General features: G+C 54.9%; 1 protein-coding gene across 1 annotated transcript in view; it reads right to left on the bottom strand.

The window, feature by feature from the left end:
* The window catches only part of atg7 (ATG7 autophagy related 7 homolog (S. cerevisiae)), a 204,506-nt gene that overhangs the window by 166,776 nt on the left and 24,097 nt on the right, over positions 1-13,633 (bottom strand). Inside the window, exons 9-10 of the mRNA XM_055648235.1 lie at positions 12,076-12,166; positions 2,952-3,096 (exon numbers count right to left, since the gene is read on the bottom strand). Coding sequence (XP_055504210.1) covers positions 2,952-3,096; positions 12,076-12,166 — 236 coding nt within the window. The remainder of the gene's footprint in view (positions 1-2,951; positions 3,097-12,075; positions 12,167-13,633) is intronic.

Here is a 13,633-nt window from a genome sequence, read left to right on the forward strand (position 1 = left end):
TGGGACCCCAGCTATTTACAATATATATTAATGATCTGGATGAGGGAATTGAATGCAATATCTCCAAGTTTGCGGATGACACTAAGCTGGGGGGCAGTGTTAGCTGTGAGGAGGATGCTAGGAGACTGCAAGGTGACTTGGATAGGCTGGGTGAATGGGCAAATGTTTGGCAGATGCAGTATAATGTGGATAAATGTGAGGTTATCCATTTTGGTGGCAAAAACAGGAAAGCAGACTATTATCTAAATGGTGGCCGACTAGGAAAAGGGGAGATGCAGCGAGACCTGGGTGTCATGGTACACCAGTCATTGAAAGTAGGCATGCAGGTGCAGCAGGCAGTGAAGAAAGCGAATGGTATGTTAGCTTTCATAGCAAAAGGATTTGAGTATAGGAGCAGGGAGGTTCTACTGCAGTTGTACAGGGTCTTGGTGAGACCACTCCTGGAGTATTGCGTACAGTTTTTGGTCTCCAAATCTGAGGAAGGACATTATTGCCATAGAGGGAGTGCAGAGAAGGTTCACCAGACTGATTCCTGGGATGTCAGGACTGTCTTATGAAGAAAGACTGGATAGACTTGGTTTATACTCTCTAGAATTTTGGAGATTGAGAGGGGATCTTATAGAAACTTACAAAATTCTTAAGGGGTTGGACAGGCTAGATGCAGGAAGATTGCTCCCGATGTTGGGGAAGTCCAGGACAAGGGGTCACAGCTTAAGGATAAGGGGGAAATCCTTTAAAACCGAGATGAGAAGAACTTTTTACACACAGAGAGTGGTGAATCCCTGGAACTATCTGCCGCAGAGGGAAGTTGAGGCCAGTTCATTGGCTATATTTAAGAGGGAGTTAGATGTGGCCCTTGTGGCTAAGGGAATCAGTGGGTATGGAGAGAAGGCAGGTACGGGAAACTGAGTTGGATGATCAGCCATGATCATATTGAATGGCGGTGCAGGCTCGAAGGGCCGAATGGCCTACTCCTGCACCTAATTTCTATGTTTCTATGTTACATCAGTGTAAAGAGATGCCGAGAGAACATTTCATGTTGAGGAATCGTCACTGTTAAACTCAGTTTCTCTTTCCAAAGATGCTGCCTGACCTGTTGAATGTTTCCAGAATTTTCTGTTTTTTATTTCAAATTTCCAGCAACGGCAGTTTTAAAAAAAATTCTAGCTTTATTTTGTGTCGCACATTCCATCTCACTTCAATTTTTACAATCAAGCAAGCACAATCAGAATTGACTTGTTCTGATTAAAACACAGTTAGAGCATTATAAATGGCAAGTTTCAAAATGGAATTGGATGTATATGTCAAGGGAACGAATGTAAAGAATTTTACAAGGTCACGGGGAAAGAGCAATAAAGTGGGATTAACTGCCAATCTCGTTGAAAGAATCAGCATAGATCCAATGAACTTAATGACCCATTTCCAAATGTATGGATCTGTGAAGATTTTAATTATTAAATGAAATTCTTCATGCATAACCCTGCAGCCTGTAAAAACTAATATTCAGTTCAGTTCAATTTGTTAAGCAATATTCAAAGCAAATTTGAGCAAATTTAAAGTAGAAAATATCTTTATTTAAAAAAAAGTATCAATATTATGCTGTTCTTAAACTATAAGTATCTTGGCAACATTTATTGCGACAGAAAAGGAATATGTAACAGTTCACACCAGGTTAATACATCCTTCAGCACAACCAGGTACTTTAACACATTTTCATTCCAAGTTTCAATAATACCAGTCCTTTTACTACTACCCCATTGACCTATGCTACCCACCTGTAGTCAAACTTTATATCATAATTATTCATGATAGATTGCAGTACAAAACACAAGAAAATATGAGCAGGAGTAGGCTACAAGCCTGCCCTGCTATTTATTATAACCATAGTTGATCTACACTGGCCTCAACTCTTCTCCCACAATTCTCCATACCCCTCTAATCCTTAATCTAGCAACTGTTTATCGAACTCACTTTGAATACCTCTATTGATCCAGGTTCCACCACCTGTTTTCGACATAAAGCAGTTCATCTACAGAAATCCCGATTTGAGCAAAATGGTCCCACTTTCCCGTCCTAGTTACTCACGAACTCTCCCAAGTTTTCCCCTTGATTCGAACAGAGAATTACGGTAATAGCCATTCGTAGGCACTCGGGGCTATTTTTTTTAAAACTCGTGGACATTTTTCAACATGTTGAAAAAACGTCCCAACTTACCTGATGCCCCGAGTTCCTACGGCTGGCATTATGAGCCGCTACGAAACATCTACGGCCTCCTACGAGCTCGCTACCGTCATTCCTCGAGTTCGAAACAAGGGGAAAACTCAGGAGAGTTCGTGAGTAGCTCGGGAAAGTGGGACAGGGCCTTTACAATTTCAACTTGTAATTGTAACAGATATCTGATATAATAAATCCTCCCACACAAAGAAAGGGATAGTTACGTAGGCAAATACTATTAGAATGTTTCAAAGCCATTAGTTTAAAAGGAATGTTGAAGAAAGAACTGCAGATGCTGGAAAAATCAAAGGTAGACAAAAATGTTGGAGAAACTCAGCGGGCGAGGCAGCATCTATGGAGCGAAGGAATGGGTGACGGTTCGGGTCGAGACCCTTCTTCAGACTGATGTGGAGGTGGGGGGGGGGGGGGGGGTTGGAAGAAGAAAGGAAGAAGCGGAGACAGTCGGTTATGGGAGAGTTGGGAAGGGGAGGGGAAGGAGGGAGAAAGCAAGGACTACCTGAAATTGGAGAAATCAATGTTCATACCGCTGGGGTGCAAACTGCCCAAGCGAAATATGAGGTGCTTGAAAGACATGGTACTTGGATGGGTAAAGTGTGGATGGATAATAAGGGCCTGTTGCAGATAAATAGGCATGGCCATGGTAGGCATGAATGGAGTAGGCTGCAAGGGCCCATAACCATACTGTACATTGCTGTGATAGTTAAACGATTCCTTACCATGAGAGTGCGTGCTACATTGCAGCCAAGTGTCCCAGCTCCTAGTAGCAAACACCGCGTTGTCACCACATGATCCAGATCAAGGGTTGGTACCAGGCGCCAACGCATTAATTTTAGATTGAGATCAACAGATGAATCGGCCAGCCTTCAGCACAAGAGATAAATGTATCTGCTGAAATCTCTGGAACACTGCAACCTACATTATTTAGAACTGTCCATTTCAATTAAATAGCATTATTTCCACTTTACAAGTTTAAAAAAAAATTGTCAATAGCTAGAAATCTGTAATGGGTGCAAAATTGCTGGAGAACTCAATGTCAAAGGAAAGAAACTAGGCAATGATTCACAGCAATGATTTCTAACAAGCATTCACCACTCTCTCATAATCATATCTGATCTGTCAGAGAGAGAGGTGTAAATAGAAGATGATGAATGAGGGTGAAGGAGAAATAAATATTGCTTAAACATCGCAAAGGGAAGCCAAATACAGCAGTTGCTGGAAATATCAAATGTAAATAGTATAGAAGCTGGGATGTAATGTTAAAATTGTACAAGGCATTGGTGAGACCAAATCTGGAGTATGGTGTACAATTTTGGTCGCCCAATTATAGGAAGGATGTCAACAAAAATAGAGAGAGTACAGAGGAGATTTACTAGAATGTTGCCTGGGTTTCAACAACTAAGTTACAGAGATAGGTTGAATAAGTTAGGTCTTTATTCTCTGGAGCGCAGAAGGTTAAGGGGGGGGACTTGATAAAGGTCTTTAAAATGATGAGAGGGATAGACAGAGTTGATGTGGACAAGCTTTTCCCTTTGAGAATAGGGAAGATTCAAACAAGAGGACATGACTTCAGAATTAAGGGACAGAAGTTTAGGGGTAATATGAGGGGGAACTTCTTTACTCAGAGAGTGGTAGCGGTGTGGAATGAGCTTCCAGTGGAAGTGGTGGAGGCAGGTTCATTGGTATCATTTAAAAATAAATTGGATAGGCATATGGATGAGAAGGGAATGGAGGGTTATGGTATGAGTGCAGGCAGGTGGGACTAGGGAAAAAAAGTTGTTTGGCATGGACTCGTAGGGCCGAGATGGCCTGTTTCCGTGCTGTAATTGTTATATGGTTATATGGTTAAATGAGAATGCTGGAACTACCCAGCAGCATGGCATTATCTGAGAAGAGAGAAATATTGAGATAATGTTTCATATTGATTATGTTACACAAGAATAATCCAGTTCTATTACACAGTAAAGGTTTATCATTTGAAATTGGTGAATTCAGTGTGCCCAGATGAAAGATGAATGGCTTTCCTTGATCTTACATTGCAAAATATTGATGAATAGAACAATCAGTACAAATGATGTATGCATGCATATCAGGATGAACAAGTGAACATCAGGAACTAGATTGGCTAAAAAAGATGCAGGAAGGAACTGTAAATGACAGTTTTCACTGAAGATAGACACAAAATACTGCAGTAACTCAGTGGGACAGACAGTAGGATAAAATGAATGGGTGACGTTTCGGGTCGAGACCCTTCTTCAATCTGAGTCAAGAGAGAGGGAGACAGAGATAAGGAAGCATGATGTGTGAAAATGAAACATCAAAAGACATGTTTCAAGGAAAATGTAGAATAGAACATTGTTAGCGTGGAAAAGGTGACAAAGCAAAAAGAGATAATGTAATTGGTGACATTCAGACTGGTCAAACCACTGGAAAGAAGGGGGGGGGGGATGGAGAGAGGGGGAAAGCAAGGGTTACTTGAAGTTAGAAACGTCAATATTCATACCACTAAGGTGTAAGCTGCCCAAGCAGAATGTGAGGTGCTATTCCTCTAATTTGCGCTGGGCCTCACTCTGACAACGAAGGAGGCCGAGGACAGAAAGGTCAGTGTGGGAATGGGAGGGGACATTGAAGTGTTTAGCAACCGGGAGGTCAGGTAGGTTAAGGCAGACTGAGTGGAGGTGTTCAGCGAAACGATCGCCGAACCTGCGCTTGGTCTTACCGATATATAGGAGTCCACACTTGGAACAGCGGATACAGTAGATGAGGTTGGAGGAGGTGCAGGTGAACCTTTGCCTCACCTGAAAAGACTCTCAGGGTCTTTGGACGGAGTCAAGGGAGGAGGTGTAGGGACAGGTGTTGCATCTCCTGCGGCTGCACCTGGGGAGGTGGTGGTTTGGGTGAGAAGGGACAAGTTGACCAGGGAGTTTCGGGTGGAACGGTCTCTGCGGAAAGAGGAAAGGGGTGGAGATGTGACTAGTGGTGGGATCCCGTCAGAGGTGGCGAAAATGTCGGAGGATTAAGTGCTGTATGCGATGGCTGATGGGGTGAAAGGTGAGGAGTAGGGGGACTATGTCCCTGTTGCGACGGGGAAGGGGGAGCAAGAGCGGAGCTGCGGGATATCGAGGAGACCCTGGTGAGGGCCTCATCTATGATGGAAGAATGGAACCCCCATTCCCTAAAGAATGAGTATGGAACACGTCATCCTGGCACAGATACAGAATAGACAGAGGAAATGGGAGTAGGGGATAGAGTCTTTGTAAGAGGCAGGATGAAAGAAGTGTAGTCTAGATTGCTGTGGGAGTCAGTAGGTTTATAGTAGATGTCGTCCGATAGTTTATCTCCTATGACGGAGACGGCGAGATCAAGAAGCGGTAGGAAAATGTCGGAGATGGTCAAAGTGAATATGAGTGCAGGATGAAAATTAGTAGCAAAGTTAATGAAGTCCGTGAGTTCTGCATGGGTGTAGGAGGTGGCACCAATGTAGTCGTCAATGTAGCGGAGGTAGAGTTTGGGGAGAGGGCCAGTGTATATCTGGAACAGGGATTACTCGACATATGCTACAAAGAGCTAGGCATAGCCGGGGCCCTTACGAGTGCCCATAGCTACTATGCCTTGGATTTTGAGAAAGTGGGAGGAGTCAAAGGAATTGTTAAGAGTAAGGACCAGCTCTGCTAGGCAGAGGAGAGCGTTGGTAGTGGGAAATTGGCTGGTTCTGCAGTCAAGGAAGAAACAGGGCTTAAAGACCTTCCTGCTGGGGGATGGAGGAGTAGAGTGATTGAACATCCATAGTAAAGATGAGAGAGTGGGGGCATGGAAAACAATGGACAATAGAATTATCATTCATGAGAGAAAGGGAGTGTGAGGGGGATTGGACCAAGGGCAAGGGGGGGGGGGGGATTGGACCAAGGGGGGGGGGGGGGGGGGGGGGGGGGGGGGGGTTGGACCAAGGGGGGGGGGATTGGACCGGGGGGGGGGGGGGATTGGACCAAGGGGGGGGGGGGGGGGGATTGGACCAAGGGGGGGGGGATTGGGGGGGGGGGATTGGACCAGGGGGGGGGGGGGGGGGGATTGGACCAGGGGGGGGGGGGGATTGGACCAAGGGGGGGGGGGGGATTGGACCAAGGGGGGGGGGATTGGACCAAGGGGGGGGGGGGGGGAGGGGGGGGGGGGATTGGACCAAGGGGGGGGGGGATTGGACCAAGGGGGGGGGGGGGATTGGACCAAGGGGGGGGGGGGATTGGACCAAGGGGGGGGGGGGGATTGGACCAAGGGGGGGATTGGACCAAGGGGGGGGGGGGGATTGGACCAAGGGGGGGGGGGGATTGGACCAAAGGGGGGGGGATTGGGGGGGGGGGGGGATTGGACCAGGGGGGGGGGGGATTGGACCAAGGGGGGGGGGGGATTGGACCAAGGGGGGGGGGGGATTGGACCAAGGGGGGGGGGGATTGGACCATGGGGGGGGGGATTGGACCAAGGGGGGGGGGGGGATTGGACAATGGGGGGGGGGATTGGACCATGGGGGGGGATTGGGGGGGGGGGGATTGGACCAAGGGGGGGGGGGATTGGACCAAGGGGGGGGGGGGGGATTGGACCAAGGGGGGGGGGGATTGGACCATGGGGGGGGGATTGGACCATGGGGGGGGGATTGGACAAGGGGGGGGGGGGGGATTGGACCATGGGGGGGGATGGGACCATGGGGGGGGGAGTGGACCATGGGGGGGGGGATTGGACCAGGGGGAGGGGGGGGGGGGGGGATTGGGACCAAGGGGGGGGGGGATTGGACCAGGGGGGGGGGGGGGGATTGGACCATGGGGGGGGGATGGGACCAAGGGGGGGGGGGGGGGATTGGACCAAGGGGGGGGGATTGGACCCATGGGGGGGGGGGGATGGAGGGGGGGGATTGGGCCATGGGGGGGGGGGGGGGATTGGACCAGGGGGGGGATTGGACCATGGGGGGGGTTGGGGGGGGGGGATTGGACCATGGGGGGGGGGGGGATTGGACCATGGGGGGGGGATGGGACCAGGGGGGGGATGGGGGGGGGGATTGGACCATGGGGGGGGGGGGGGGGGGGATTGGACCAAGGGGGGGGGGATTGGACCATGGGGGGGGGGGGGATTGGACCAGGGGGGGGGATTGGACCAGGGGGGGGGATTGGACCAGGGGGGGGGGGATTGGACCATGGGGGGGGGGGATTGGGGGGGGGGGGGGGGGATTGGACCATGGGGGGGGATTGGACAAGGGGGGGGGGGATTGGACCATGGGGGGGGGGGGATTGGGGGGGGGGGGGATTGGACCATGGGGGGGGGGGACCAGGGGGATTGGACCATTGGACCATGGGACAGGGGGGGGGATTGGACCAGGGGGGGGGGATTGGACCAGGGGGGGGGGATTGGAAGGGGGGGGGGGGATTGGACCATGGGGGGGGGATTGGAAAGGGGGGGGGGATTGGACCAAGGGGGGGGGGGGGATTGGACCATGGGGGGGGGATTGGGACCAAGGGGGGGGGGGATGGACCATGGGGGGGGGGATTGGACCAGGGGGGGGGGGATTGGACCATGGGGGGGGGGATTGGACCAGGGGGGGGGGGGGATTGGACCAGGGGGGGGGGGGGGATTGGACCAGGGGGGGGGATTGGACCAAGGGGGGGGGGGGGATTGGACCATGGGGGGGGGGGGGGATTGGACCAAGGGGGGGGGGGGGATTGGACCATGGGGGGGGGGATTGGGACCAAGGGGGGGGGGGGATTGGACCATGGGGGGGGGGATGGACCAGGGGGGGGGGATTGGACCAAGGGGGGGGGGGGATGGGGGGGGGGGGGGGGGATTGGACCATGGGGGGGGATTGGACCAAGGGGGGGGGGGATTGGACCAAGGGGGGGGGGATTGGACCAGGGGGGGGGGATTGGACCATGGGGGGGGGGATTGGACCATGGGGGGGGGGGGGATTGGACCATGGGGGGGGGGATGGACCATGGGGGGGGGGATTGGACCAATGGGGGGGGGGGGATTGGACCTGGGGGGGGGGGGGACAGGGGGGGGGGGGGATTGGAACAGGGGGGGGGGGATTGGGACCAAGGGGGGGGGGGAGTGGACCATGGGGGGGGGGGGGGATTGGACCAAGGGGGGGGGGGGGGGGGATTGGACCATGGGGGGGGGGATGGTGGACCAGGGGGGGAGGGGATTGGACCAAGGGGGGGGGGGATTGGACCATGGGGGGGGGGATTGGACCAGGGGGGGGGGGGATTGGACCAAGGGGGGGGGCTTGGACCAAGGGGGGGGGGATTGGACCAGGGGGGGGGGGATTGGACCAAGGGGGGGGGGGATTGGACCAGGGGGGGGGGGGGGATTGGACCATGGGGGGGGGGATTGGACCATGGGGGGGGGGGATGGGACCAGGGGGGGGGGATTGGTGGGGGGGGGGGGGGATTGGACCATGGGGGGGGGGGATTGGACCATGGGGGGGGGGGATTGGACAAGGGGGGGGGGGATTGGACCATGGGGGGGGGGGGGATGGGGGATGGGCTTAAGGGGGGGGGGGGGGATGGGACCAGGGGGGGGGGGATTGGACCAAAGGGGGGGGGGGGGGATTGGCCCAATGGGGGGGGGGGGATTGGACCAGGGGGGGGGGGGGGATTGGACCAAGGGGGGGGGGGATTGGACCAAGGGGGGGGGGGGAATTGGACCAGGGGGGGGGGGGATTGGACCAAGGGGGGGGGGATTGGACCAAGGGGGGGGGGATTGGACCAAATGGGGGGGGGGGATTGGACCAAAGGGGGGGGGGATGGACCAGGGGGGGGGGGGGGATTGGACCATGGGGGGGGGGGGGGGGGGTTTGGACCAGGGGGGGGGATGGACACGGGGGGGGGGGGGGATGGGGGACCAAGGGGGGGGGGATTGGACCAAGGGGGGGGGGGGATTGGACCATGGGGGGGGGGGGGGATTGGACCATGGGGGGGGGGGGGGGGGGACCAAGGGGGGGGGGATTGGACCAAGGGGGGGGGGATGGACAAAGGGGGGGGGGGATTGGACCATGGGGGGGGGGATGGACCATGGGGGGGGGGGATTGGACCATGGGGGGGGGGATTGGACCCAGGGGGGGGGGGGATTGGACCAAAGGGGGGGGGGATTGGACCAAGGGGGGGGGGATTGGACCATGGGGGGGGGGGGGGGATTGGACCAGGGGGGGGGATTGGACCATGGGGGGGGGGGATTGGACCATGGGGGGGGGGGGGGGGGATTGGACCAGGGGGGGGGATTGGACCAAGGGGGGGGGATTGGACCAAGGGGGGGGGGATTGGACCAAGGGGGGGGGGGGGGGGGACCATGGAGGGGGGGGGGGGGGGATTGGACCATGGGGGGGGGGGATTGGACCAAGGGGGGGGGGGATTGGACCAAGGGGGGGGGGGGGGATTGGACCAAGGGGGGGGGGATTGGACCAAGGGGGGGGGGGATTGGACCAAGGGGGGGGGGGGATTGGACCAAGGGGGGGGGGGGATGGACCAAGGGGGGGGGGGGGATTGGACCAAGGGGGGGGGGATTGGACCAAGGGGGGGGGGATTTGGACCAAGGGGGGGGGGGATTGGACAAGGGGGGGGGGGATTGGACCAAGGGGGGGGGGGATTGGACCAGGGGGGGGGGGGATGGGACGGGGGGGGGGGGGGATTGGACCGGGGGGGGGGGGGATTGGACCAGGGGGGGGGGGGGATTGGACCAGGGGGGGGGGGGATTGGACCAGGGGGGGGGGATTGGACAAGGGGGGGGGGATTGGACCATGGGGGGGGGATTGGACCAAGGGGGGGGGGGATTGGACCAGGGGGGGGGATTGGACATGGGGGGGGGGGGGATTGGACCAAGGGGGGGGGGGTTGGACCAGGGGGGGGGATTGGACCAAGGGGGGGGGGATTGGACCAGGGGGGGGGGGGATGGGACAGGGGGGGGGATTGGACCAAGGGGGGGGGGATTGGACCAGGGGGGGGATTGGGGACCAAGGGGGGGGGGATTGGGGACCAGGGGGGGGGGATTGGACCAGGGGGGGGGGGGGGACCAAGGGGGGGGGGATTGGACCAAGGGGGGGGGGATGGACCAAGGGGGGGGGGGGATTGGACCTGGGGGGGGGGATTGGACCAGGGGGGGGGGATTGGACCTTGGGGGGGGGATTGGACAAGGGGGGGGGGATTGGACCAGGGGGGGGGGGGGGGATTGGACCAAGGGGGGGGGGATTGGACCAGGGGGGGGGGGGGGATGGGACAAGGGGGGGGGGGATTGGACCAAGGGGGGGGGGATTGGACCACAGGGGGGGGGGGGGATTGGACGGGGGGTGGGGGGGGGGGGGGGGGGGATTGGACCATGGGGGGGGGATTGGACCAGGGGGGGGGGGGGATTGGACCATGGGGGGGGGGGGATTGGACCATGGGGGGGGGGGGGGATTGGACCAAGGGGGGGGATTGGACCAGGGGGGGGGGATTGGACCAGGGGGGGGGGGATTGGACAGGGGGGGGGGGGGGGGATTGGACCAGGGGGGGGGGGGATTGGACCATGGGGGGGGGGGATTGGACCAAGGGGGGGGGGGGATTGGACCATGGGGGGGGGGGATTGGACCATGGGGGGGGGGATTGGACCAGGGGGGGGGGGGATTGGACCAGGGGGGGGGGGGGATTGGACCAGGGGGGGGGGGATTGGACCGGGGGGGGGGGGATTGGACCAGGGGGGGGGATTGGACCAGGGGGGGGGGGGGATTGGACCAGGGGGGGGGGATTGGACCAAGGGGGGGGGGGGGATGGACCAGGGGGGGGGGGGATGGACCGGGGGGGGGGGGGGGGGGGATTGGACCAAGGGAGGGATTGGATGGAGTCGAGGTACGTGGAAAATAATTCAGTTGGACAGGAGCGGGCAGAGACAATGGTCTGCGGGGCAGTTTTGTTTCTGGGTTTTGGGGAGAAGATAAAACCAGGCTGTGCGGGGCTGGGTAACAATAAGGTTGGAGGCTTTGGGGGGCAAACAGCATGAAGTGATGAAATTAGAAATGGCGTGTGAGATTAAGGGCTGGTGCTCATCTGTGGGATCATGGTCCAAGGATAAGTATGAGGAGGTGGCTGAGAGTTGTCACCTGCCTCAGGTAGAGGTCAGCGCACCAGAGTACGTCGGTACATCCGTTGTGGGTGGATTTGATGACAATGTCGGGGCTGCCGCAGAGTGAGCGCAGGGCCGTACGTTCACAGGTGGCGAGGTCAGAGTAGATAAGGGGAGTGGAAAAGTTGAGAAGTTGAAGACACATCGGCATTTGGAAATAAAAAGGTCCAAAGAGGGTAGAAGGCCGTCCGGGGCAATCCAAGAGGAGGGGGAGACGGGAGAAAGGGACATCACTGGATGGTAAGGAAATATAAAAAAGCACAGAGACAGAAAAGCTCTACGGACCCGGAACACGTTGAGGTGGGGGCGGAGGGAAACAAAGGTGAGGCCTCTGTTGAGGACAGACCATTCCTTATGGCAAAGGGGGGGGTCAGGGGCGGTGGTGAAGACACGACAAGGGTGAGAGTTGGTGCCAGAAGGGGGCTGGTGAGTGGACAGAGGAGGGGTTGGGGGGGGGGGGGGGGGGGGGGAGATAGTGGGGGTTCAAAGAGGAGGAGGGCATGAGAACCATGGGTGCACGGGGGGGGGGAATCTGGGGCCATCTGGTTAACAGAGGGGGAAGGGGAAGACCCAGTGGAACGCCCACTGAGGCTCCCTGTAGTAAGCGGGGAACAGTAGGACCCAGGAGAGTCGGACACCGTGGTGTTGGGAGTCTGTGGGCCTGGTTCTGAGCCTGGGGCTCTGGTGAGGCAATGGCTCCGGCTTCTAGCTTACCTCTTCGGATCCATACATTCACTGAGATTGACTATCCTCGGACCCAGGCCTCCTTTTTGGTTTTTTTCCCAACCAACACACTTTGGACAACCTGCAAATTCAAATTGATTTTCAAACATCAGGATTGCAGCTTACTCACAATACCACATACAAAGGTGTAATGGTGAAGTAAATGTTATGTTCACAGTTCACTTCTGGCAAGTTCAGTTGCACATGAGGCCCATGTTGTTGTGCTCCTGATCAGAACTTAAAAAAGGCCTTTTACTTTCGACTTTAGAGATACAGTGCTGAAACAGGCCCTTTGGCCCATTGAGTTCATGCCTGATCAGGGATTGTATCATGCCTGGTACAATAGCACTATCCTACACACTAGAAACAATTCAATAACTTACCAAAGCCAATTAACCTACAAACCTGCAGGTTTTTTTGAAGTGTGAGAGGAAACTAGAGCACCTGGAGAAAGCCCACATGGTCACAGGATTGAACCCGGGTGTCTGACGCTGTAAGGCAGCAACTCTATCGCTGCGCCACCGTGCCGTCCTACATTTTTCTTTCCTAGTTTCCTTTTGCAAACTTTGCCATTGGAGCTCATAAATCTGTTAAGTCAAGGGTTTGTGGACAAAATTAAAGCCTATGGGTGGTGAGAATAAGATACAGCTTTGAATCGATGTGTAAATGTATTGGGACAATGTAGGTATGTTGCAAAGCGTACCTGAAGCGTCGCTGAAAATCTGTCGCTGCAGTTGTGCGCAATTTTGGCGCTGTTTAGAGGGGGGCGGGTTTAAAACGCGATTTTCTCTAGGCTGTTCAAATCGAAGATGTTCAGCCTAGTTAATTATTAACGAAAAATCGCTGGAAGACCCCGTCGCAAAAGCTATTATTAGTTTTAAAGGCCTCGTATAATAGTTATAGTAGTTTAAAAATCAATCTCTAAACCCACGACCACCGGCAGCTGTCAGGGTCGCATAGAGCAAATAACAGAAGGTAGGCTGCTTATTTTTACATTAAAAAGGGCTTCTTAAGATCCCTTTATACAAAGTTTAATATTGCGAGTAGCTCATTTTGGGCCCATTATATCCCGCAGTATTTTTCTGGGCATTTGAGGCACAAATCTAGCGCAATGTGAACGTTCTAAACCAGCGCGTACACAGGAACCCACTAGAAAGCTGATTTAAAATGGACTTTAATTTACAGCAATTGAACACTAAATTCCTTCCATTTGGCCTATAAATTAATGTAAATGAGATTTCAAAATCATGTTTTATTGTGAATTATTTATGAATATTATTTGGACACTTAGGCTATTTAAAAATGTTAATCATTTATTAAGAAATGGATAGATGTTTAGATCTAGTAATTGAAGTTTGAAATTAGCTACACTTGGGTAACTAACTAGTTATATGCTTTAATTTCAGGTCATCCAAGTAAGATTATTTTATATTTGTTTCAAAATGGATCAATCTACGATAACTGAAAATTTCATTCAGTTCTCTTAATTTTTAAGAAGGTTATGGGCTTTTGACTGCACACGATCACAGCGTTTTTGTTATGTCCATAG

Source organism: Leucoraja erinacea, chromosome 16 (assembly GCF_028641065.1).
Source record: "Leucoraja erinacea ecotype New England chromosome 16, Leri_hhj_1, whole genome shotgun sequence".
Lineage (NCBI taxonomy): Eukaryota > Metazoa > Chordata > Chondrichthyes > Rajiformes > Rajidae > Leucoraja > Leucoraja erinaceus.